This window comes from Toxorhynchites rutilus, chromosome 2 (genome assembly GCF_029784135.1).
Source record: "Toxorhynchites rutilus septentrionalis strain SRP chromosome 2, ASM2978413v1, whole genome shotgun sequence".
In the NCBI taxonomy this organism is placed as follows: Eukaryota; Metazoa; Arthropoda; class Insecta; order Diptera; family Culicidae; genus Toxorhynchites; species Toxorhynchites rutilus.
The window spans coordinates 185,915,037-185,939,839 of NC_073745.1; the positions used below are offsets into that span (position 1 = coordinate 185,915,037).

The 24,803-nt window shown below is 41.0% G+C and overlaps 1 protein-coding gene across 1 annotated transcript in view; it reads left to right on the forward strand.

The window, feature by feature from the left end:
- The window catches only part of LOC129766506 (peptidoglycan-recognition protein LC-like), a 41,563-nt gene that overhangs the window by 13,045 nt on the left and 3,715 nt on the right, over nucleotides 1-24,803 (forward strand). Inside the window, exons 2-4 of the mRNA XM_055767074.1 lie at nucleotides 6,970-7,622; nucleotides 7,678-7,899; nucleotides 8,149-8,300. Of these exons, the coding sequence (XP_055623049.1) occupies nucleotides 7,091-7,622; nucleotides 7,678-7,899; nucleotides 8,149-8,300 (906 nt within the window). The 5' untranslated portion in view covers nucleotides 6,970-7,090. The remainder of the gene's footprint in view (nucleotides 1-6,969; nucleotides 7,623-7,677; nucleotides 7,900-8,148; nucleotides 8,301-24,803) is intronic.

Here is a 24,803-nt window from a genome sequence, read left to right on the forward strand (position 1 = left end):
TATTTCCGCAAAGGGGTCCGTGAATTGCCAGAAAGATGGGAAAAAGTTGTGACCAGCGATGGGCAATACTTTGAATATTAAATTTGTAACCATTTTTCAGAATAAAGCATTAATGTTTGAAAGAAAACGAAAAAACTTACCGGTACTCCTATTATATTATACCTGCAAAAAAAAAGGATTTTGAAGAACTGAAGAACATGCCGACATTCATCGTTTCATCGATCATGGCTAAGATTCCGGGCAATTGCCGTTAGACCACCCGACAGGAGGTCAAAGAATTTTTGTAGAAGACTTTTAATAAGTCTTCTACAAAATTCTACGTATGGTTTAACGAAAATTCGTTCCAGTGAATTATCTTTTGAAGTTTTTTAGATACCATTTTTTTATGCATACGTTGCTATCAACTTAGTGACAAAGTTGAGCGGCGCATGCATTAAAAATGGACTAATAGAAAACTACATGAGTGTGAGGTTGTTGACAATATCAAGCATCATTAATGTAATTGTGTGGTACACAATACAATAGTACGACCGGTTTGAACATGTGTTCTCACAAACATACAATCAGGCGTACTCTTAGCTGTGACGTCATAACGGCAGTGTGAAAGTAACCGACACCGCATAAACCGTTGCTTAGTAATCATTGATCCTTGACTTCACTTCCATCATCAACGAGCACGAGATAAGACGATTCTCTGTTAAAACGGTTAAAACAGCTACGCTTTGTGATTCCCTAAAGAAGCTATATTCTGGAAACTCACATTGGCGATCCTGCCAGGAGTTGCTTAATATAGCAACATCTCAAATCCTGTAACCTGTCGATTTTTGCCAAGGTTTCAATAAATTAATAATTTTGAAAAGGGAATCACCCAGATATTGGTTGGTGGTTATTGTCATTTTCTAGCTATCTAAAACTAAAAGCGTTGAAGCGGAACGGGATGTCCGCGGATGATAGAAGGGTAAAAAAGACCTTTGTGTTTCAGCGGAACGGGATGTTCGCAGCAATTTGAAAATGTTTGTTTGTAGAGTTGTAGCGGAACGGGATGTCCGCAGATTTCCATTATGAGGTAAATTGAAGGGAAGTGGTCCAGCACTTTGGCGGAACGGGATGTCCGCAGATTTCCATTATGCGGAAAATTGAAGGGAAGTGGTCCAGCACTTTGGCGGAACGGGATGTCCGCAGTGGTTTGGAGGAACGGGAAGTCCGCAGGTTTCCATTGTGAGGAAAACTGAAGAGAAGTAGTTCAGTATTTTGGCTGAACGGGATGTTCGCAAATTGCTTGTAGAGCAAGAAAACTGTGAGCGGAACGGGATGTCCGCAGAGTAAGATGTACACAAACAAAACTGACTCAAATGTCGTTGCAATTGTCCTTCTAGCGAAGCGTGATGCCCATATTGGATCCATGTTCGGCAGTGCCAAAAAAAAATAAACTGAGATTGGACGAGAAATGCGCTACATCTATTGTGTGAATCCAGCGAAATGTGGAGCAATTCGCCACAAGTCTTGTGCTGTAAATGGCACATTACGCAGCTCGGAACCGAGCACTGGGGAGAATTTATCCTGCATCATCGTGTTCTATTTTCTCATCGCTGCAATGATTTGGTTCGCCATCTTCACGTATGTGTGGCATATGAGCTTCAAGACGATCGGAACGATTCATGATCGAATTAGTAAGAATGTATGGTACTTCCTTTTGATTGCGTGGTCCTTGCCTCTAGTTCTGAAGGTTACGGTTATGCTTCTGAGTGAAGTCGATGGAAACCAAACAGTTGAGACTTGTTTCGTGGATTATGTAAATCCTTCCATAAGAGGGTTACTTCTAGGTCTAGGGATTTTGACTTTTAGGATGAGGATTATCGACGATAATTAAGTTGAAAAATTCCTGTGAGACAATTATGTCAACTCGTGTCAACAAAAAAAGATTCTCCCGGCCCCGTCAGGCTAACGCCACATGTGCCTTAATAAAAAATATATTTTGGGGAACAAAAAAGATTCGCCTTATCATTGTTCGGATGGGAATCTGTACCATGCTTGCGTTCTTGTTTATCATACCTACGATTTCCTGTCATTTACAGGAGTACACAATAGCGAGAGTTGATCAATTGATGAAATAAATTATTCGTGAAATATCATCGATATACAGAGACTTGACAAGTGCGTGCAAGATTCGGCATCGATCGAGTATCGTTATCCTCCGAATAGATTTTTATTTGTCTGTTCGTATCCGCTATTGTTATATCATTGTGGATAGGGACATACTCGACCGTGGAAACCTGGGGTCGTTATTTTCGGAGGCGCTTCAGACCAGACGTCGAGGAACCAGTTAGATTGAAAAACACAAGGTGAAATCGCACAGACCTTCGCGGAACGACAGGAAATCCAAAATCAAGGTTGATTGCCGATTTCCTCTATGGCATGGGCAGGTATCATGTCCTCATGTGTGTTTATTTTGTGTAATGGTAATCCACAAAACACGGATGCGAAAAAAAACCAGAGAAAAAAGTGAACTTCTACTGAATCAATACTCCCTGTTTATTTACCTTCTGAGATGCTTCGGTCTTCGTCAAAGTATTTTGTTTGTCATTTTATGTTTTGTTTACATCCAGTCATTCGTTTTATGCTTTCCATTTCGCATCGACTCCTTACAGGGGAATGGACAGCAGCATTTTTCAGTATCGCTCCCAGTGCAAGTACAACATGACAACGGTGGGTACCCGATGCAAAATCAGTGGGTGAAACATCAATTCGGCTTTAATTAAGGATACCTTGTCGCACAGAGAATATTATTTTCAGAAATGTTGCATATTTACCAATCAAGTTAGATGTGCAAACGAAGCGATTACTGTTATCAGCATATACTATTTTTCACTTTAATTTTTTTTGACGTAGGACTACGTCTTTCATTTCTATACCGGGGTGTAAAACCAATGTTTCGAGAACGAAAGCGTTACGCTGGAGACCGAGATTTTGAGCGTTAATAGCTCCTAAACAACTGAACGAAATGGTATGATAAACACTTCATTTGAAAGATAAAATGTCTACGCGTCATATACTTGTTACTTTTTGATCCAAAAACTTGTTTCAATAGTCTTAAAATTGCTTTCAAAACAGGCTATTGAAATCACCAATCGGTATATAAGCGAGCGCCGCTCGTAAACCCACTCAGTTATGATTGAACAGCGATTGGAGCATGTTGTCGCTGTTGTTGTGAAGCTAATTTCGTTTATCATGAAAACGCTGATGAACGGTGTCACCAAGAGCCTGTTTGTGCACCTAAGGCCAAAAGGGAATCCATCAGGAGGAGAGTGATGCCACGGTTCCGCTTGAAACATCGGAGCAGCCGCCACACACACACACACACACACACACATACACGCGCGGAAAAATAATCTGCCAGTTCCCCTGGGAATTGAAAAATACATTCATGCGAAAGAGTTTATTTTAATGTTTTCTATCCATATAACACTGCAACCAAATACATTTGGTTTTGTTATTTTTCAATCAATCGCAATTAACAGGAAAGCTTTTGAATATTTTTCTCCCCATCATGAAAAACGGAAAATGTTTCACATCGCGAAAATCAAGTCATTTTCGAGCGATTATTTGCTTTCTACTCATATAATGCTGCGACCAAATACATTTCGTTTTGGATTTTTTCAATCAAGTGCGATCAACGTAAGACCACGTCTTAAAATGCAAAATTGACCACGTCAATTTATTAGAGGTGCAATGAATCTTTAGGAATTCCCGCTCTACGCTACGTTTACTCAACAATTTCTCAAACGAGAAATGGGTGTTGTGAGAAAGGATTAGCGAACGCGAAAACGACAAACGGGAGAAAGATACGTTTGGAGGTTGAAGGAAATTGGCAGAAAACTTCTTCATTCTATCATTCAAATAATGTGATTCATACCACATCGTTTTGCCAGAAAGAGATTATTAATGTTCAAAGGAGGAATCGAGTCCTCCGAGGAAATTACCCAGCGCAAATTAGAGTCGACTATCGATTGCGGCATTCGTACACAAATAATTTTATAATGCAGTTTCACCAAAGTGATTTCTTCGGATATATTCACTACATCATGTCATGTATTTCATATTCTTCATTATGAAATCCATATCCATGGCACCTATCGGTAACGAATTATTATCGAAACCACGATTTTCGCTAAATGCTCCTTTCAGTTCGGCCTGTAAAAAACTTTTCTGAACTCTAATCCATCAAATTTGGAGCCCTGAAAAGGGCCGTTGATTATATGCTAAGCTAATATAGCACGCTCTCCTCGGATACGATGGGCCAGCTGGATGTCCTTGGGCATGATGTGACGCGTTTTGCATGGATAGCACACAAATTGGTATCTTCGAATAAGCCTCCTGCAGCGTCATAGCCGCGGAACTTTGGAAGCGCTAGTCGGTTTTGAAGTCCTGAGCAATTCCACGATCCAAATGCTGCAAAGGTAGCTGCGGATCAGCAATTCGGTCGACTTCTGATAGCGATGAATTTCACGCAAAGTTCCCGGTCGATAGCGATGTGGCTTCTCCACCTATCCTGCTACTGGTGCGCTTATTCGAGCTGACTTCGTGTGCCTTACCACCGAATGACTAACGAGCTGTCTGCGAAAGACTAACGAGCTCGAGTCCTCACGGTGCGAGAGTAAAGTAAGAAATGAACGAAAGCAAAGGAAGCGTCATTTTATAAACCATAAAAGTATAGAATCTAAATCCCACCCTTATTATATTCGTGAGTATACAGTAAGCTTATACAATAAAGTGGGTGGGGTTTACATTCGATTCTTTTATGTTTTATAAAATGACACTTCCCTTGCTTTCGTTCATTTCTTACTCTACTCTCGCACCGTGAGGACTCGTTTCATCGGGACTAAGCAGACAGCTCGTTAGTCTTTCGGTGGTAAGGCACCACGAAAGCAGCTCGGATAAGCGAATCAGCCGCAGGAAGCATGAAGAAGCCACATCGCTATCGACCGGGAACTTCGCATGAAATTCGTCGCTATCAGAAGTCGACCGAATTGCTGATCCGCAAGCTACCTTTGCAGCATTTGGTTCGTGGAATTGCTCAGGACTTCAAAACCGACTTGCGCTTTGAAAGTTCCGCGGTTATGACGCTGCAGGAGGCTTATTCGAAGATACAAATTTGTGTGCTATCCAAGTAAAACGCGTCACATCATGCCCAAGGACATTCAGCTGGCCCGTCGAATCCAAGGAGAGGGTGCTATATTAGCTTAGCATATAATCAACGGCCCTTTTCAGGGCTCCAAATTTGATGGATTAGAGTTCAGAAAAGTTTTTTGCAGGCCAAACTGAAATGAGAATTTACGTTTGGATGCCATACAGCATCGAGAAAATTCCGGAAAGATCTAATCGTTGCTGAAAAATAATCTGCCAGTTCCCTGGGTTTACGAAAGAGTTTATTTTAATGTTTTCTAATTATATGGCGAACACAGCGACCAAATACATTTTATTTCGTAATTTTTCAATCAAGTGTAATTAGCTGGAAAGCTTCTGAAGATTATTCTTTCCCATCAGTAGGATATTTTCGAATCCAATAATGGATGCATAACATGAAAAACGGAAAATGTTTCGTATCGCCAAAATTATATAATTTTCAATCGATTATTGCTCAGTCGCCGAAATTTTCATACTCAGAGAGTTCATTCTCCTCTAGTTTGCCTTCCAAATTGCCATCGTAAACCACACCTTCTCTCGATTCAATCATGTACGAAAAGCATACTGAAATGATATTCTGGTGGTGAAACCCATTCATTTTTCGTGAGGCGTCGTGCACAAATTACGTAACGCGATAAGGGGAGGGGTTAGATGTTGCGTTACTTTCTGTTTATTAGAGATAGGAAATTGCGTTACGAAAATCCGGATTTTTGCGTTACGTAATTTGTGCACGACGCCTGAGGACATCGACAAGACAACATCGTTACTGAACGAGCTGAACGGCGAGGGATCGAGGTATTCATTACCTGGCTTGACCTGACCTGAAATGCAATCAGTTTGTTTTAACTGTGAGGGAGCGCAGAAAAGCCGATCGATCAGAAGGAGAAGAGAAGGTGACCAAGAGAGTATCAGCATCGAAATACGGTTCCTCGGGAAGACATAGAAGCAGCCGCCACACACACACACATACACGCGCGCAACTCTTTTCGTTTGCTGGTTATCGAGAGGAAACCTGGAAAGAAATGATCGTTGCTGAAAAATAATCTGCCAGTTCCCCTTGGAATTGAAAATTACATTCAAGCGAGTTTATTTTAATGTTTTCTATCCATATAATACTGCGACCACATACATTTGGTTTTGTGATTTGTCAATCAAGTGCAGTTAACAGGAAAGCTTCTGAAGATTATTCTTCAGAACAAGGTTTTTTGTATCCAATATTGGATGCATAAAACCTTGAGTCTTCAAAGTAACACTTTCGTTTTTGAAGTCACCCAAATATTTATTTATTCATTCATTCAGGATGGATTTAGATTCAACTTCAAACAAATGATCTCTAAATCAACGATAGTCCTACGTCACCCTTGCGGTTATACCATAGATATAACCCACTTCCTGTTTTTTTGGAGAAGAGGGAAGATGTGTGGTACACAATAGTAGTACGACCGGTTTGAACATGTGTTCTCACAAACATACAATCAGGCGTACTCTTAGCTGTGACGTCATAACGGCAGTGTGAAAGTAACCGACACCGCATAAACCGTTGCTTAGTAATCATTGATCCTTGACTTCACTTCCATCATCAACGAGCACGAGGTAAGACGATTCTCTGTTAAAACGGTTAAAACAGCTACGCTGGGTGATTCCCTAAAGAAGCTATATTCTGGAAACTCACAGTAATCTTTCTCAGAAGAAGTTAAAAACTGCAATTCAGTTTTATTACATTACTTTCAGATCTTCACAAACATGAATATCTCTCGTTGACCGTAGGATTTTTATTTATTACAGGCGAAATAGCAATCTGCACAGGAGCATATAAAACTAGATGAACAATTATATCAGAGCAAGGAAATGAGCGAGTTGAATTACGCAACCGTGCATCTCCAAAACAAACAAAAGCACTCTAACAATGGCTAAGGCGAAAAACCAACTTCACAGCACAACGCCCTCTGTCCCCGATGCAACAATTCTATCGTCTACAAATAACTGCAACAGTAACAGCGATAGTCCAGCACTATCGGTTCCAGTCAGCACTGTAGATAAGACCGATAGTAGTAGCAGTCATAATATATCGATATCCTCAATCAATGAAAATGATGACAACGATTCAAGTGACTTTGAGAGCAGCGAGAGCGAGTGTGATGATGTGCAAATTGATAAGGCACTCCAACGTATACCAAACGCTCTTCAGCCAGGAGGACAGCTGACACAGAACGGGAGCATCGTCGTGAAGGAAGAAAACGATGCACCGGCATCCGCACGAGGTCCTAACATCGGCAGTATAGCAGTACAAAACTCGTCAGACATCACGTTTGGCAACAAAACCTATATAAAGGGGCAAGTTGTAATAAAGAACATTTATCGTGATAGACAAAACGGAGTTGTCAACGAAGGATACCAACAAGCGGATGAAGATCTGAATGTTTCAAAACAAGCATCAGGTTAGTTTCTTGAAGATACGTGAATGCATGTGTTCAAGAGTTATTTACTTTTCAGGCAAAGAAACTAGTCAATCACAATCGTGGCAATCAAACATTAAAGCCATTATCAGGGATAAACCACTATTGAGCGTGGTTATACTAGTATCTCTTATGGTCATCATTACCACTATCGTTATCGTCATTATGGTGGCTACTTCAGCAGGTAAAACTAGATTAAAACCACACTACGGCGATGGAGATGATGATCGTGCATATGTCCCACCGGACACTGGTATAGGTATTCCAGAGTACATCTGAATGAACTTTCTTGGAACATTAGTTTATTTCTAAATTCCTAACAATTTTTCTCCATCATAGAATATTTGATTTTCATTATTTATTATAATAATACCCAATAACTGCAAATAGGACACTATACAAACATGGAAAACTTCTTATAAGGTGTTGGTTCTCAAAAATATTTTGATATTGTTCCATTAGGCGTCAAATTACAACAATGATAATAACAAATAACTAAAATTTTCAGACAGCGACTTTTTGCCGGATCCTAAACCTCTCAGAATTGTAACACGCAACGAATGGTTAGCTTCACCCCCAAAAGAAGAATTGACCCCGTTAACGTTACCAGTGAGTAAAGTCATAATCGCCCATACTGCTACCGAGGGATGCACTACACAAGTGAGTGGAATTTTCAATTATTACTGAGCTCTGACCCCATGCACATACCCAACAGATTCAATGTTTCAATGTGTTATTCGTCAATTATTTAATACCAAACATACTTATGATGCCCCCAGTATACAATCAAATGGAATTCCACTGAGGCAGTATTGAATTGCAAACCTTACCAATCCTTTTATCAGGGATGCCAGGTGATTTTCTCAAATGCCTTCACATGGTACGAAAAAATGTCTTCAAATATCTTCACCATCATATCGGAAGAAACTAAAGTCCATAACTTACTTTTGAACAAAGTCAATGTTTATTCTCATTGGCATTATTATATAGCGCATTTCATTAAACTTATCTACCGTGTATCTCAATAAATGTGAACAATGAATATATTGCGCAACTGTGAACTCAATTTTATCAGTTTAGAAATGGTAACTGGCTTGATAAATCGTTGATTGAGTGAATATAGCCCCAATTTTTCCACAAGAACGGAACTGTGATAACCATATTCATAAAACTAATTTATGTAACGGTATATAAGCGGAAACCTTCGATTTTGAATTGGTCGTTTGAATGATCTAGCTCAGGGTTTCTCAAAGTGGTCGAAACTGTATATCTGTATTTCTAGCAAAACAAATCTGTATCAAAAAACTAACGGGAAATATGGAAAGAAATGTTCATTTTCATTTTGAATTAATAATTCTTATTTATGTTTTGCTTAAGTCGTATCAATACAACAAAATTAATCATAAAAAAGTTTTCTCATAATAATATGTATGATGTTTGTACATGGTTTTGTTGAAGTTTGCTTTTCTTAAATTTCTCGTCACTTTCATCCTTGACGCTTCTCCTTGAGCCGATACATAGTTCTTTGCTTTCGAAATAGAGTCCTTCATTGTGGAAACCAATCGATTTCAGAACATTGTTTTGTTGGCATTGTGAAGCAAGAATATTCACGCAACACACGCTGATGAATGTGAAATTATCAAAAAATTTCCCAAAAACATCCTTAGCAGGAATGGAGAAGTAAGGTGACATGTCATATGGTCGAACATTTTCATAAATCAAGGTACATACCTTCATAGTTCGTGCACCCGTGGCCGAGTGGTTAGCGTCTCACATTATCATGCCGGGTGTTCGGGTTGGATTCCCGTTCTGGTCGGGGGATTTTTCGTCAAAGAAATTTCCGACTTAGTCACGCGTATTCTAGAGCTTGCCCCTTGGAATACATTCAAGGCGTGTTATTTGGCTTAAGAAATCTGTATTAATAAATGACGCTAGTTAATGCATACGTTGAGACGGCAAAAGTTCCACAGGGAACATTAACGCCATCCAAGAAGAAGAAGAAGAACCTTCATTACTCATCGATAAAAAAAACAAAGTTTATTAGTAAGAAGGTAGACAGAGAAAATGAACTGTAATTAATTTAACATTTAAATTTAAATTTGAAAAAATAAAAAATGATGTATTCTGTATCTTTGCAGAAAATCTGTTATTCTGTATATACAGATTCTGTATCTGAAATTTGGCGTAAAATCTGTAAAATACAGAATATGCTGTATATGTGGCAACCCTGAGAATGACTATCTTAGTAGAAAATATTATCGTTGCACATTTTAAAAACTCAACAAGACGATGAGTGTGTACAAGATGAAAATAAAAAAGTACAAAAAGTACAAGATGAAAAATTTGGCAAATAAAAAAAACCTAAACAGGCTCGTACAAGATAGTGTATTTGAGCGTAAGAGTCCTTCAGGCATGTTTAACATTTTTCTGTATTTTAAACGTATACACGATTTAACACGAAGGAAGTCATCATCATATTCATGTCCAAACATGCTCCTGATATTTTACTGTGTAACAAGCTTGCATTTAGGTTGCAAATTCATATGCGTTCTGAAATACGTTAGAGCTTGAATGATAATGTACTCAACTTCTAATTTAATCCAAAAAGTGTTTACATAGCTAAATGAAGTGAACTAGAATAAAGTGATTGAAAAAGAATTTAACAAAATGCTTAGTCAGCTATGTGCATGGCGTAACAAATTTTTTTTCAAAATTATTTCAGGAAACTTGAAATGGGTCGCGAAGAGGGAAAAATGTTATTAAATTTATTATAGACCAACAGATTTTCCCTCCAGCTGGACGAGTCTATATTACCCAGCAATGAAGCTCTGTTGTTAGCGTATGTTCGATATATTAAAGATGAAAATGTGTGCCAAGAAATGATTCTTGCTACATATATGAAGACTGATACCAGAGGAGAATCTTTTTTTTTTACCGAAAAAACTATTCCATGGAAGAAGATTGAGACTGATGGTGCACCATCAATGGTTGGTCATCATCGTGGTTTTACAGCTCACTAAGAGTTAAAACTGCGTAAGGTACTGGTCATTCACTGCGTGATTCACAGACAGAATTTATTAGTAAAAAATCTGAGCCCTAGATCGCATCAGTCTTTACTATACAGTGACTCAAATCCGTAATCGTACTCTACCATGCAAATCTCTTTTACCTTCTTTTAAAAGTCGAAAACAAGCTTTCGGAATATTCTATTTAGATAAAATTATAGTGTCATATGAGAGTTATAAGGTTTGCTATCTGTTTTCAGAATAATGGTTTTTATTTCTCTAAAAATGGCGAATGTATGTGCTAATGTATGAAAATGACTCAAACTCATAATCGTACGCTGGTTGAAATCTCTACTCGATTTCGAAGGCGTTGGCCAACTTCCTAATTCCATCATTATTACGGTATCCCTTGTTCATTGCAACTATCTTTAGGTGTCTTTAGCCTTATCTACGAGTTTTTGGTGTATTTAGTAATAAAAAGGCAGAGGTTTATAATAACGTCTTGATTTATTGAAGGCTGACGTTTAACTAACGAAAAATAGTTCAAGGCTAAATATAACAAGGTTAACCAGATTGCCACTGTGTTGCTATATCAATCGGTTGTTATCTAACACCCCCGCTCAACCGAATAATCCTATTTTCGATCGTAGTGCTTCAAAAAGTCTTCTTGATAAGCCTTTGGTAAAGATATTTGCAGCTTGCTCGGTGGTTGGAACGTAGAGAACCTTGAAAAATCCGTCCTGTATTTTCTCTCGAAGAAAATTATATCGGATGTCTACATGTTTCATCCTTTTGTGGTCACGAGGTTCCTCAGCGATACGGATGCAGGATTGGTTATCCTCATATAGTGGTACTGGATGGTCCACCTGTACTCCAAGCTCCTTCAAAAGATTTCTCAGCCAAATTGCTTCGCAGAAGGCTTGGCTCAATGAAACGTATTCAGCCTCCGTTGAAGACAGCGCCACAGTGTTCTGCTTCTGGGTCATCCACGAAACGGTTCCACCATAAACTTGAAATATGTTGCCGGATATTGATCGGCGGTCTTCTGGGTTGTTGCCCCAATCAGCATCAGCATAACCAAGCAAAGGTGTAGCTCCTTTACGTCGCCGAAATACCAAACCGTAGTTGATGGTACCCTTCAAGTACCGGAGGGGACTCTCTTCAGATGGCTCCAGTGAATATCCGTTGGTGCAGATTGAAATCTGCTGAAGAAGTTTACAGCTGCACTGATGTCTGGTCTGGACGATAGTGCTAGATACGTCAGGCAGCCAATCAGCTCTCGATAGGGTTGCGCTGTAACTGCTTCGTTGCTCCGTTCCAGTTTCAGGTTTGGGTCTAATGGAGTTGACACTGGGTTGCACTCCGTCATTCCAAAACGCCGTAGAAGATCCGAGACATATTTAAGTTGACTGATCTTTATCGTTCCTCGGCAGCGATCCCGTTCAACTTTCAGACCCAGAAAATGTTTAAGTTCACCTATGTCCGTCATGTCAAATCGCTTGCGTAACTTCGCCTTGATTTCTGTCACCAGGTCAAGATGGCTGGAGATCAGGATGATATCGTCCACGTAGAGTAACAGATATACGACAACAGTCTCGATTCGCTTCCAGTATAAACAGCTGTCCTGATTGGATCGCTTGAAGCCAAGCGCCAGTACGAAAGAGTTGAACTCCTCGTTCCAGCTTCGTGGAGCTTGCTTCAACCCATACAGCGACTTCTTGAGGCGGCAGACGAGATTTGGGTCACTCCGTTCGAATCCCTCAGGTTGTCGCATGTAGATTTCTTCCTTCAACACGCCGTTCGGGAAGGCCGTCTTCACGTCCATCTGGTGAACATGGAACTGCTCCTGATTTGCTACAGCTAGCATCACCCGTACCGTGGTGATCTTCGCCACCGGCGCGTACGTCTCGTCGTAGTCGAATCCGTGGCATTGCGAGTAGCCCTTTGCTACCAACCGGGCCTTGTACCGATCGATGTTGCCAGCTTCATCACGCTTCACCTTAAATTCCCACTTGCAGTCCACAAGGTTCTTTCCTGCTGGTTTTGGAACAAGCTCCCAGGTTTCATTCTTGTGTAGCGATTCCAACTCACTACCAATCGCATCTTTCCAGTGGGGCCAGTCACTCCGCTTCATCAGGCCATCAATTGTGGATGGAAGATTCTCCACAAATGCCTCCGCATTCAGTGCAAATGCCATCACCGTGTCATCTGTCGTCTCACTGGAACCTGTGAAATATTCAGCGGCAGAAGTTGCTCCAAATCCAGTAATGTAATCAAAGAACTTACCGGGGATTCTGCGCTCCCGTCCGCTTTGCCTCGTGGACACTTCTGCTGGGCAGTTGTCACGTTCTAGTTGCGAAGGGAGCGCTTCGGTAGGTTTCTCCTCTTCTTCAGACACAACGTTATCCTCTTCATTAATGGGTTCCTGGGGTTCTCGTGGTTCTACAGCCGTTTCCAGGCAAGGTCCTGATGGACATTTAGTCTCCAGATGGATTTCCTCTTCCTTATCCTTCAGTTCCAGCGTTACCGGCTCGACGATTTGCTGCACATTTCGTTGCTCGTCGAATACAATATCACGTGACGTGAACAACGTCTTCCTCTTGGCATTCCAAACTCGATATCCATTGGTTGTGTACCCAATCATCACGTTCTTTTCGGACTTCGGGTCTAGTTTACTACGTTTTACGTTCGGAATCCATGTATAGGCGATCGATCCGAAAACTCGTAGCTTGTCGATGTTTGGCTTCCTACCGTACCATATCTCAAACGGCGTCTTCTTCTCTTCCAGGGCAGATGTAGGGCTTCGATTCAATAGATATGCAGCGGTAACCACCGCCTCGCCCCACAAGCTCTTAGGGAGACCAGCATCCTCCAGCATCGACCGGGACTTGTCAAGAAGTGTCCGGTTCATTCTTTCTGCAACTCCGTTCTGCTGCGGACTGTATGGTACAGTTGCTTCCATGCATATTCCTTCAGTGCGGCAAAATTTTCGGAACGACTTGCTCGAATACTCCCCGCCGTTGTCGCATCTGAGCTTGGCGATTTTCGTCCCGAAGAATGTAGTGACCCGCGCACAATAATGTTCGAACTTTTCCTCGACTTCATCCTTCGACTCCAGGAGGTATACCACCGTGAAGTGACTATAGTCGTCGATAAACGTGACGTAATAGCGTTTCCGGTTCCATGTTGTTGGCGTGAATGGCCCGCACACATCGGAATGAACCAATTCTAATGGCCGGGATGAACGTTTCTATTTGTTATCGTCGAACGGTTGCCTCGTTTGCTTACCAGCCAGGCACACCTCACAGATGCACTTATCAGGCCAGTCATGGATTTTTGCTGTTGTGTCCACCATCCCCTGTTTCCAGAGGGTTCTCATGTTCGCCTCTCCTAGATGGCCGAATCGTCGATGCCACAACTCGAAATTATCTTGCTTTGACGTCATAGCGCTCGCTTCCACTGACCTCCGGAAACTGATATCCAATGCATACAATTGGCCCTTTCTCTGTCCAACACATACTACTCGATTATTCTTCTCAATGGATACCTTTCCTCCGGCAATTTTCAGCGTCATTCCGTTATCCTCCAGCCGACGGACCGAAAATAGATTGCACTGCAGATCAGGTACATACAGCACCTACTTGACGACGGACGGGTATTTCTTTCCATTGATTGTCATATTCACTCGGACCGTTCCAGCCAACTTGGCCACGAGCACCTGACCGGATTTCGCCACCGCAATGTGAATCGTTCTCGTTAGAGGATGCAGCTCTTCGAAAAACACTTTCTCCTTTATCATGTGATCTGTTGCGCCCGAATCAAGAAACCACTCAATTCGTTGTTCAGTCATTGCAGCAGGTGCTGAAAGAGCGCTGTCACTGTCGCCTGTGACAGCAACGAAAGCCATCTCGTTTTCGGTCGTCAAATTTGCACCGGATTTTTGTCGTCGCTTGAATTTTCCAGCAGTCTTCTGATTCCTTCCCCGGTCATTACCAGGATTCTCTGGACAATCTACACGCTTGTGGCCGTACCGATGGCAGCCATAGCACTTCAAATTGTAATTTTTACCTGCAAAAGCTGACTCGCTGGAATTTTCCTCCCTGCTGCTCGATGTATTTTGGTGCGTTCGTTTTACCTGCTCGTCCAATAGCCGTTTTTTCACGTACTCCAGCGTCAACTGGTCAGGCTGGATCGTTTCCAGCGCCGTAATCAGCGCTTCATAAGATTTTGGAAGTGCCAGCAGCAGCTGACACACGACATCCTCCTCATCCATATTCACGTTAGCAGCTCTTAGCTCTCGGAGAACCTTCTCGAACTGTAGCAAAAAGTTCTGCACGGACTTATCGTCTCTCAGCTTCAGCTCTTGAAAACGCTTCCTCAGGAACAGCTTGCCGGCGATTCCCATACGTTCGAACGCGTTCTTCAGGCCGTCCCAAACATCTTTTGCCGTGCGCTTGTCCTTGACGTACTCTAACTGGTCTTCCGCGATCCGGTGGATGAGTAAGTTCTTGCACTTCCGGTCTCTGACCATACGCTCCTCGAGTTTCTGCTTCTTTTCCTGTTTGACATCCGCGGAGTCATTTGCCAGTTCCGTCGCGTACTCCTCATCCTCGATGGCCTTCTCCAGACAGTCCAGCAATCCCTTGTCCTCCATCAGTACCTCGATCCGGAACTTCCAGTTCCCAAAGTTGTTTCCGTTGAACAGCCAAAGCTTTTCTTCGCTCATTTCGGGAGCACTTTTTCGTTTTCTTCAGGTGAAAAAAAAAATCTTCTAGATGTCCACATGTGCTGGGCCCATAACCTAATAAAAAGGCAGAGGTTTATAATAACGTCTTGATTTATTGAAGGCTGACGTTTAACTAACGAAAAATAGTTCAAGGCTAAATATAACAAGGTTAACCAGATTGCCACTGTGTTGCTATATCAATCGGTTGTTATCTAACATTTAGAAGGTATATTTATGAATTTTTTAAAATCGTTTTTTTTGGAAATTTAATGGTTTATAAATTTCATACACAGATAACTTCCTTAGTTTTTTACTGGGATTGATGTCGGAAGATTGTGGAGGAATATCAATATCTTTTGAGTAATTGTAATGTAACCATGTGGGAACTTCATATGTCTTGAGCTCTGGGTCATTGTCTTGGCAAAACTTGAATCCTCGATTCCATCTCACTTTGTTCACGCTTTGCTACATACTACTCCTTTAGGATGTTCAAGTAAACATTCTGATTCTTTACATCATCAATAAAAACCAAATTGAGCAAAAAAGTTTGTAATGTGCCTAGGAAGGGCAGCTTGAATGCCCGAGCACAGAGAAACAAACCGTTTCTCAGCAAAAAAAAAGATCAGTAATTCCAATTTGATTATTCCAAACAGCATGAAACACATCAATGTCTTACTGGTAAGATGTTATTTCCATAGATGTGTCCTAATTTGATATTTTTGACTCCGATGGTTGTCGTTTCGTATGGAAGAAGCTAACGATGAATTAAAGGTAAAAAAAAAATCTAAAAGCAATGTTTAAACATGGTGGTGATGGAGGGATGATATGAGGGTGCATGTATGAGGAATTTGGTTTTCATAGATGGTGTATTGGGTTAGAATGTTTACTCAATCATCCTGAAGGAAAATATGAAGCAAAGTGTCAACAAAATGGGATGGAATTGAGGATTCAAGTTTTGCCAAGACAATGACCCAGAGCTCAAGACATATGAAACTCGCACATGGTCACATTACAATTACTCAAAAGTTATTGATATTCCTCCACAATCTCCCGACAGTCTAAGGAAGTTATCTGTGTATGAAATTTAGAAACCATTGAATTTCTAAAAATAACGATTTTAAATACCAACTTATGGAAAAATTGATCAATATACCTTCTGAATACATAAAAAAACTCGAAGATAAGGATAAAGACACCTAAAGATAGTTGCAATGAACAAGGGATACCATAATAATGATGGAATAAGGAAATTGGCCAACGCCTTCAAAATCGAGTAGAGATTTCAACCAGCGTACGATTATGAGTTTGAGTCAATTTTCATACATTAGCACATACATTCGCCATTTTTAGAGAAATAAAAACCATTATTCTGAAAACAGACACCAAACTTTTTAACTCTCATATGACACTATAATTTTATCTAAATAGAATGTTCCGAAAGCTTGTTTTCGATTTTCAGAAGAAGGGAGAAGAGCTCTGCATGGTGGAGTACGATTTCGGATTTGAGTCACTGTATGTTATGAGTGCTATCAAAAACTTTCGAAGCAATCTTTTAAACACTCGATTATTTGCTCAGCTATATGAGAAAAACGACGAAATCTTTACTCGGTTACTTCTACACGCTGAAGTTCGCTGACCACCAAAGGCTTTTGCACAGCAAGCTTTTTTGAATTTGTGTTTCAGTTGCAGGGTGACGATTTCAACTTTATTTAAATAATATCAATAATATCGGTCCTTCTGACAAAACTTTCAAAACAAAATTCAAGCAGAAAAGAATATTCACAGTTTCTGCATTTGTCAAAGTTATCACAAAAGCTTCAAGACCATGTTATATTATCATTTGTCACTAACTTGGACGCATTACACAAGGATTTTACTAAAATGTTTTGAGATCTTCAAAATTTTCAAATTCCTCAATTGATAATTAGTCAGTACTATATCACATCCATGGAATGAGCCAAGATAATGCAAGAAAAGTGGATTACCATCAGCACAGATGAGGCAGCAGTACAACCAAGGTTGTCATATGTTCTAAAATTGGAAAACAGTATCCTGCGATGTGAGACATTGCTGAAATCTTATCGTTTTCCATTATCATACTTTGTCGAAAAAGGCATCATTATGGTTACAAACAACGCGAAACCGAAGGAACCATTTAAAAATCAACGAACGTGGATGTCTAAGGCTTTAATTAATCAATACTGAGCCGTATTTTGATATTTTGGTAGTTGTGGATAGATTGGCTTGCGATTTTAATGTTTTTATAGTTTGTGAGCAATTTGTATTAATAATTATTTATTACACTTGATATTTACTGTATCTCTATTTATTTTGTTGAATATGATGAAAAAATATTTTTTTTTGTATTATAGTGACTTTCAACACTTTTGGCTGGTTTGTCACATAACTTCCATTTTTTGGAAGAATGTCGGGAGTTTGAATTGAACTCGTGACCTTTTGCTTGAGAGGTGCGGATGTCACCACTATACCAGGTCGCCCCGTGAAAAAATAATGTTAAGTTTATTCGTTTAACCAACTGCAATGTTTTCAAATCGATAACTATTCAGTAAGAAAAAAAATCTAAAGATGGGATTCTCAAAGAAATTTTACTATGGAGGTCTAAGGATGACTTAATTCTGGAAAAGGAGTTTCTTGTCCAAAAGAGTTTGAGTACCCCTGATCTAGCTTAATCTATTGTATAGTATAGGCCCAAAATAATAAAAATACTTTGTCACAATCATTTGAATTCTCGAGCACAAATGATCTTACGTCTTCTAGAGACAATATTTGTCCGAAAATGTCCACGCTTGTCCACGATGAGGGGGGAAGGGGGCTTAAATAATGTCCACGTGAACACGTTAAATGAATATTAAAAAACTATCACTTCTTTATTCAACAATACTTGAAACCTATTCCGCATTTCTGAGAAAAGCCATATTTATCAATCAAAGGTTGGGCTGTCTGATAGTCAAATATCAATTTTTTCATATCGTTGAACATGAACTGAGAGCGATCGATTTACTTTCATTTGTTTTAGAGAATCATTGATGAAAATGAAAGATGAACACGCCACCAAATTCGTTTCTATTTTTTAGAACAAGTTTTTCGAAAATGGAGCACGATATTTTTTTCATGGGCGCACAGACCGTATCTCTGGATAAGTGTCGTTAGTAACGAAGACTGTCTTCGTTCAAATGTAATATTTTCTGCAATACACTTCTGTTAGGTTATCCGGGAAGTGTGTGACACCACTGATGATAATCAAATCGAGACGCAGATCAAGAATAATCCTCAGTACACAACACATGAAATAGCAGAATCATTATATATTATGAATATAAATTCATGAGTGAACCTGGAACCTGGTAAGCCTTGGTTACGCAGAAGGCTGCAATGTATGATTCTACACTATTTTACGGAAAAACATTTAATGGATCGTGTCTCGCAAATCGTGATGGGCGATGAAAAGTTTAATCATTTACAACAATGTTGAACGAAAAAATCGAAATCTTTGGGGCAAGCGAAATGAACCTCTATTAGCTATCCCCAATGCCGATCTTCACTTGAAGGAAGTCGTCCCTTGAGGTGGAATTGGGAATTGAAAATTCTGTTTAATGAATTCAGAAGGAACCTAGAGCACCTGGAGATGATAGTTTTGAATTTGGAGAAGACATACAACCAGACCTGGATTCCCTTAGTTCTGTTGACTGGGGATAGTTAACAGACTGGGGATAATCGGCAATCTGCTGCACTTTGTGGAAAACTTCGCGTCAGAACGGAGGTAAAAATTGGGTACACTAGTTTAAAGCGCCTCCGAGAAAAAACTGGTCGGACGACAACCTTTTGGCAGTGCTGGGCAACACGCATAGGCATCAAGCATCAAGATCTAAGCAGCTACCAATGCTATCGGTAAATGGGCTATCGAACGAGATTTCGGACAAAAAAGTAATCAGATGGTGGTCAAAATTTACATCGGTGAAGCAGTCGGGGGGATTTACAACGAACGCATCCCCCGCCATACAACGCTGATAATACTGAGAGTGGAGGTCAACTGCAACTTGCATTTCCAGCAGCATGTCGACGGTAGAACTATGCCTCACGGTTTAATTTGTTTTAAGCCATTTCCAGCTCCCCGGAGTAATAACCGGATGATCCGTTTACACAAACACCTCGCGGCACTTAAAGGGTGTGTCACATCAAATTGCATCACGGAAAAAACGCTGTAGAAATTTATTTTTTAGGAATTATATCTTCAGCTGTCGCTTATAATCAGATAAGAGTGTATAGATCACGTTGGCCATGCTTCACTGTCAATTTTTCGTAAATTTGGAAAAATGTCGTCGAACGAAAAAGAGCGTCGTGAATTAATCCTGTGCACTCATTTCGAGAATCTGGAGTTGTCACATCGGGACATCGGTAAGATGCTGGGAATCGTCCAATCCACGGTCAGCAGAGTACTAAAACGATACTTCGAGAGCCTAATCATCGACCGGAAGGTGAAGAACGGCAAAAATGGATGCTCCGTCAGTGAAAAAGATCATAAGCGCGTAGTTAAGCAGTTTAGACGTGATCCGAGAAGTTCGGTCCGGGATGTCGCCAATAAGCTGAATTTGTCAAGTTCATTCGTCCAGCGGACCAAGCAGCGGGAGGGCCTGCGTACATACAAGGTTCAGGAGGCTCCTAACCGCGACGAAAGGCAAAACATGGTGGGGAAGACGGGAATCCGGAAGCTGTACACCAAAATGCTGACGAAGCCACATTGCCTGGTAATGGACGACGAAACCTACGTCAAAGCGGACTTTCGTCAGCTGCCGGGCCTGTTGTTCTTCTCCGCAGGGGACAAATTCAGCGTTCCGGAGGAGATTCGCAAGCAAAAACTATCCAAGTTTGCCAAAAAGTACATGGTGTGGCAAGTGATCTGCTTTTGCAGAAAGCGGAGCGCCCCCTTCGTGATGACCGGCACGGTAAACGGGCAGGTTTACCTTAAGGAGTGCCTACAGAAGCGCTTACTACCACTATTGAAGCAGCACGAGGGCCCGACCATCTTCTGGCCGGATCTCGCTTCGTGCCACTATTCAAAGGACGTGTTGGAGTGGTACGAAGCCAACGGGGTCACCTTCGTGCCAAAGGAAATGGACCCGCCCAACGCGCCGGAGCTTCGCCCAATAGAGAAATATTGGGCGATTATGAAGCAGGCCCTCCGGAAGAACCCAAAAGTTGTCAAATCGGAGGCGGACTTCAAGAGAAAATGGATTTCTGTTCAAAAAAAACTACAACCTGACGTTGTACAGAACCTTATGGACGGGGTAAAGAGGAAGGTGCGAGCATACGGGCTTGGGCTCGAAGTATGAATAAAAAGAAAAGGCCAAAAGTTGTTTAATAGTTTTTATTTTACTGTCTAAAATCTTCAAAAGGATCGGTATACTGGGCGAATTTCTACAGCGTTTTTTCCGTGATGCAATTTGATGTGACACACCCTTTATTATATCGTTTTTGCTGGGACGAACCATCTCAGGAGTTTCAGAAGAGGAGAGGATAGCTGAAAGTCTCAGGAACAAAGAAAAAAACCTAATATAACCTAATAACAACGTTAATGGAATTTAGAATAAACTAAACATCTATACAAATGACTTCACGCGAAATGTTGGGGAACAAATTGAGAACAAACCTTCTTCTTCTTCTTCAATGGCACTAACGTTCCTAGAGGAACTTCGCCGTCTCAACGTAGTATTACTTGCGTCATTTTTATTAGTACTTAGTTGAGATTTCTATGCCAAATAACACGCCTTGAATGCAATCTGAGTGGCAAGTTCTAGAATACGCGAGATCACAGTGCAAGTCGGAGGAAATTTCTTTGACGAAAAATTCCCCCGACCAGAACGGGAATCGAACCCTAACACCCGGCATGTTAGTTATGACGCTAACCACTCGGCCAAGGGAGCACAACAACCGAACAAACCGCTACTATTTAAAAAGCTAACATTTCTATCAATGTCAAGCCATATTATAAAAAAGACGGGTGGGTAATGTCGGGGACATAACCGGAGTGACGTAGGACTATACAAAGGGGACAGCTTTTGTTAAATATATATTTTAAATATATTGTTTTATTTTCTTCTCCTACGTGAATACCTACCTATCTACCTAATGGATTAGTTTACTGTTTACTCTTTATGAATATGTTGATGGTTCTGAAAAGAACCTTTGGTGTTGTGCTTTTCTTATCACTCGATATTCCCATCTTGTTCGGTTAAACCTTCCTGTTTAGCTATTGCGTTTGCCACTCGCCACAGCTTTCACAGTTGGAAAATTTCTTCCCATCCAGCTTTGTGATATGTTGTACAGTAAATTATATTTAATGCGATGTGCCGAAGCACCACTCAGTGTCGCATTGGAGGCGATTTTAACCTGTAATTGAACATTTGCGATGACAGTGGTACAGTGTCGACTTTCAATGTCATAATCTGGATCTCTATGTTTACAAAAATGTCCAACTAAATAAGTCGCATTACATGTCCGTCCAATTAGCTAAATGTTGAACTAATTGTAAATTAATGTACTTTTAATCTGGAAACATTTTAAGAATTGGTGAAAATTGAATAATCAGGAAAGTCCCCAACTATCAATAAACTCAGAACAACTGCCAAATTCACATACTCATCAGATCCTGGCAAACAAATTATGAAAAAAACAATTTGTGTTTTATTATTATTTTGGATAATGTTTTAGAAAGCATTGAACTGTATTTCTGTATTTTGTATATTAACTTTTTTTTTGAAGGTTTAATGGCCCTGAAAAGCGCCTTGTTTTATGGAATTGTTCCAATTTAGAAAACTTAGTACTCGTGGTTTTGAAAAAAAACCCATTTCGAACGCTCTCGATGCCGCCTTGTTCTGGATTTACCACCAAAGCAGTTTGTATAAAGAACAAACTTTTTTTCTTCTGCTACCTGATGCCGTTTTGCGATTGCGTTTGCCACTCGCCACTCGCTGCAACTGCCTGTTGTCTTGATGTCCACCGAACCGAATGTGTTCTGTTCCGAATGCGGGTTTTCTTATCGTCGCGAGCAGCTTTGCCAGCTAACTCGATCACTTCGACGGCCGAAACTATATAACGCCGGCTAGGTGGACTGGTGCACTGGTACTAACGCGCTCGGCCTAGCTACCCTTGCGGGGAACTCCAGATCAACACGGTTTGAGCGGGATTTTGCCTTTCCCTTCACTTTTTCTCCTTTACCATGTCCAGACATGGCTGCTTGGGTTGGTTTGTTGATGTGTTGTGATGCGAACCGATGTGGTGTACGGTTTGAATGAGAATGGTCGTTACGGAAGGAAGGAAGGTATTGTATTATAGAGACTTTAAACTTTTGCAGTTCATTCGTCTCTAGCCTTGAGAAAGGCCCTTTGAAAACTCTACTCTATTCTACTCCAGCGCTACCACCTCCGCCCTCTTGCCTTGAGAAAGGCACTCGATCCCTCGCCGTCCAGCCCGTCCAGCAACGATGTTGTCCAGTCGGTGTCCACACAAAGAATGATCGTTACGGCAGCGGAGCGGGGATTTTTAAGCTGACTGGCTGGCTCGAGAATTACGCATGTGTGAGACTGCGACCAATGTTTCGTTCATTTTTTTCTTTTTCCTTTCCAATCGTGCTTCATTCTATTTCGATGCTGCTCTGGTTGCCCGTTTTGGTCGGTACGATTTGAGGAGCACAAAATGGACCAATCAAAAATGGGCACATAGTGCATTTTGACAATGCTTGATATTTCATAATTATTCAATTATTTATCTCAAGAAAAATGAAATGTTATTCGTTATGATAGATGCATAGATATATTTCCTATCAATTGATGCAAAAACCTTTGCGATCTACTGAGAAATGCTCGAGTTAAAAGCGTTCCAAATCTTGCATTTTTTCCCACTTGTTCAGTGCCTAGATTTCCATTTCCTATATCTTCCGGTTAGACGTAGTCCTACGTCAAAATAGAACCGAAATTTAAAATGGAATTTAAGGGCAATTTAATCATTTTTCGATTTTTTTCAGGAAAGTGTGATATTCGCGGTCAGATGGGTCACCCCTATTGCGTGGTTCCCTTCGATTATCATGGAAGGAAAAAATGTTAGTGGGAATGGGTAAGAAGAATTAGGATTCACTGTGGTGAGTGATGTGATTCTAAACGCGAAATCTCAACTATTCACCTCTCGATTTCGGAATGTATGACCGATCCGACTAGAATGAACATTATCCATTCCAATCGGATCGGCCACTCACCTCGCCATTCATCGTGCGTGGTACGTAGGTATTTTTCCTGGCCTGAGAAAGTCACTGAGAAAACTCTCGAGCTACAAGGTACTCCCCTTCCCTTCAATATACTCACCTTGGCTCCTCACACAACTTTCCATACGTTTTTTTCATTGTTCGAAGCAGTGCTGAAACTCTTCTTTCGTGATGGCGTTCAAAAGCCGCGTCGCTTTTCCCTTCACCTTTTCTCCGGACTGAAACCAGGTACCTTTCAACACGGATTTGATCTTGGGAAATAGAAAAAAATCGCATGGGGCTAGATCTGGCGAGTACGGGGCATATTCGAGCACTGAAATGCCCTTATCGGCTAAAAATTGCTTCACCGACAGCGCGTTATGGGCGGGTGCGTTGTTGTTCGTGTTTTTCGTCACATATATATTATTTCCGACGCGCACTACAAACCACGTTCCATTCAAACCACTGCTGCTCGCAAACTACTATAGTGACAATAACGTGTTTTCGTACGTTTATAGCAGACACTTCAAGCTACCGAACGCACTATTCGTTTTTCCCCCACCCCTCTAGGGCGCCCTACAGGCGCGCAGTCTCGTTATTTAATAGACATACCTCGTATATATTTTTATTCATAAGTCGTATTACATTTGTTTTGAGTGGTCCCCATGGCCTAGTGGTAAGCGTTGCGCTTGCCAAGATGGGGGCTTCGGGTTCGATTCCCGCTCGGGTCAGAAATTCTATCGTCATAGATCGTTTTTCTGGCTTGCACTGGTAAAGGGGAACTGTCTAGGGTGTGGTGGGATGAGCATTGGGCATTGTCAGTCCTCAAGAAAAGCCACAAAGCCCGGAAGCTCTCCTCTAAGAGGCGAATGAACTTTGAAGTTTCAAGCAAATTCGCAGTTCGAGAAGTTCGTACACTTAAGAGATGCAAACTTCAGAGGGAAATGTAAAAGAAAATAATCGTTTGATAATTCTCCCGTTCAAATATTTTATCCTAGGCATCATACAAAACGTGAGTGCACCCGTGGCCGAGTGGTTAGCATCTCACATTATCATGCCGGGTGTTCGGGTTCGATTCCCGTTCAGGCCGGAGGATTTTTCTCAAAGAAATTTCCTTCGACTTGCACTGTGGTCACGCGTATTCTAGAGCTTGCCCCTCGTAATACATTCAAGGCGTG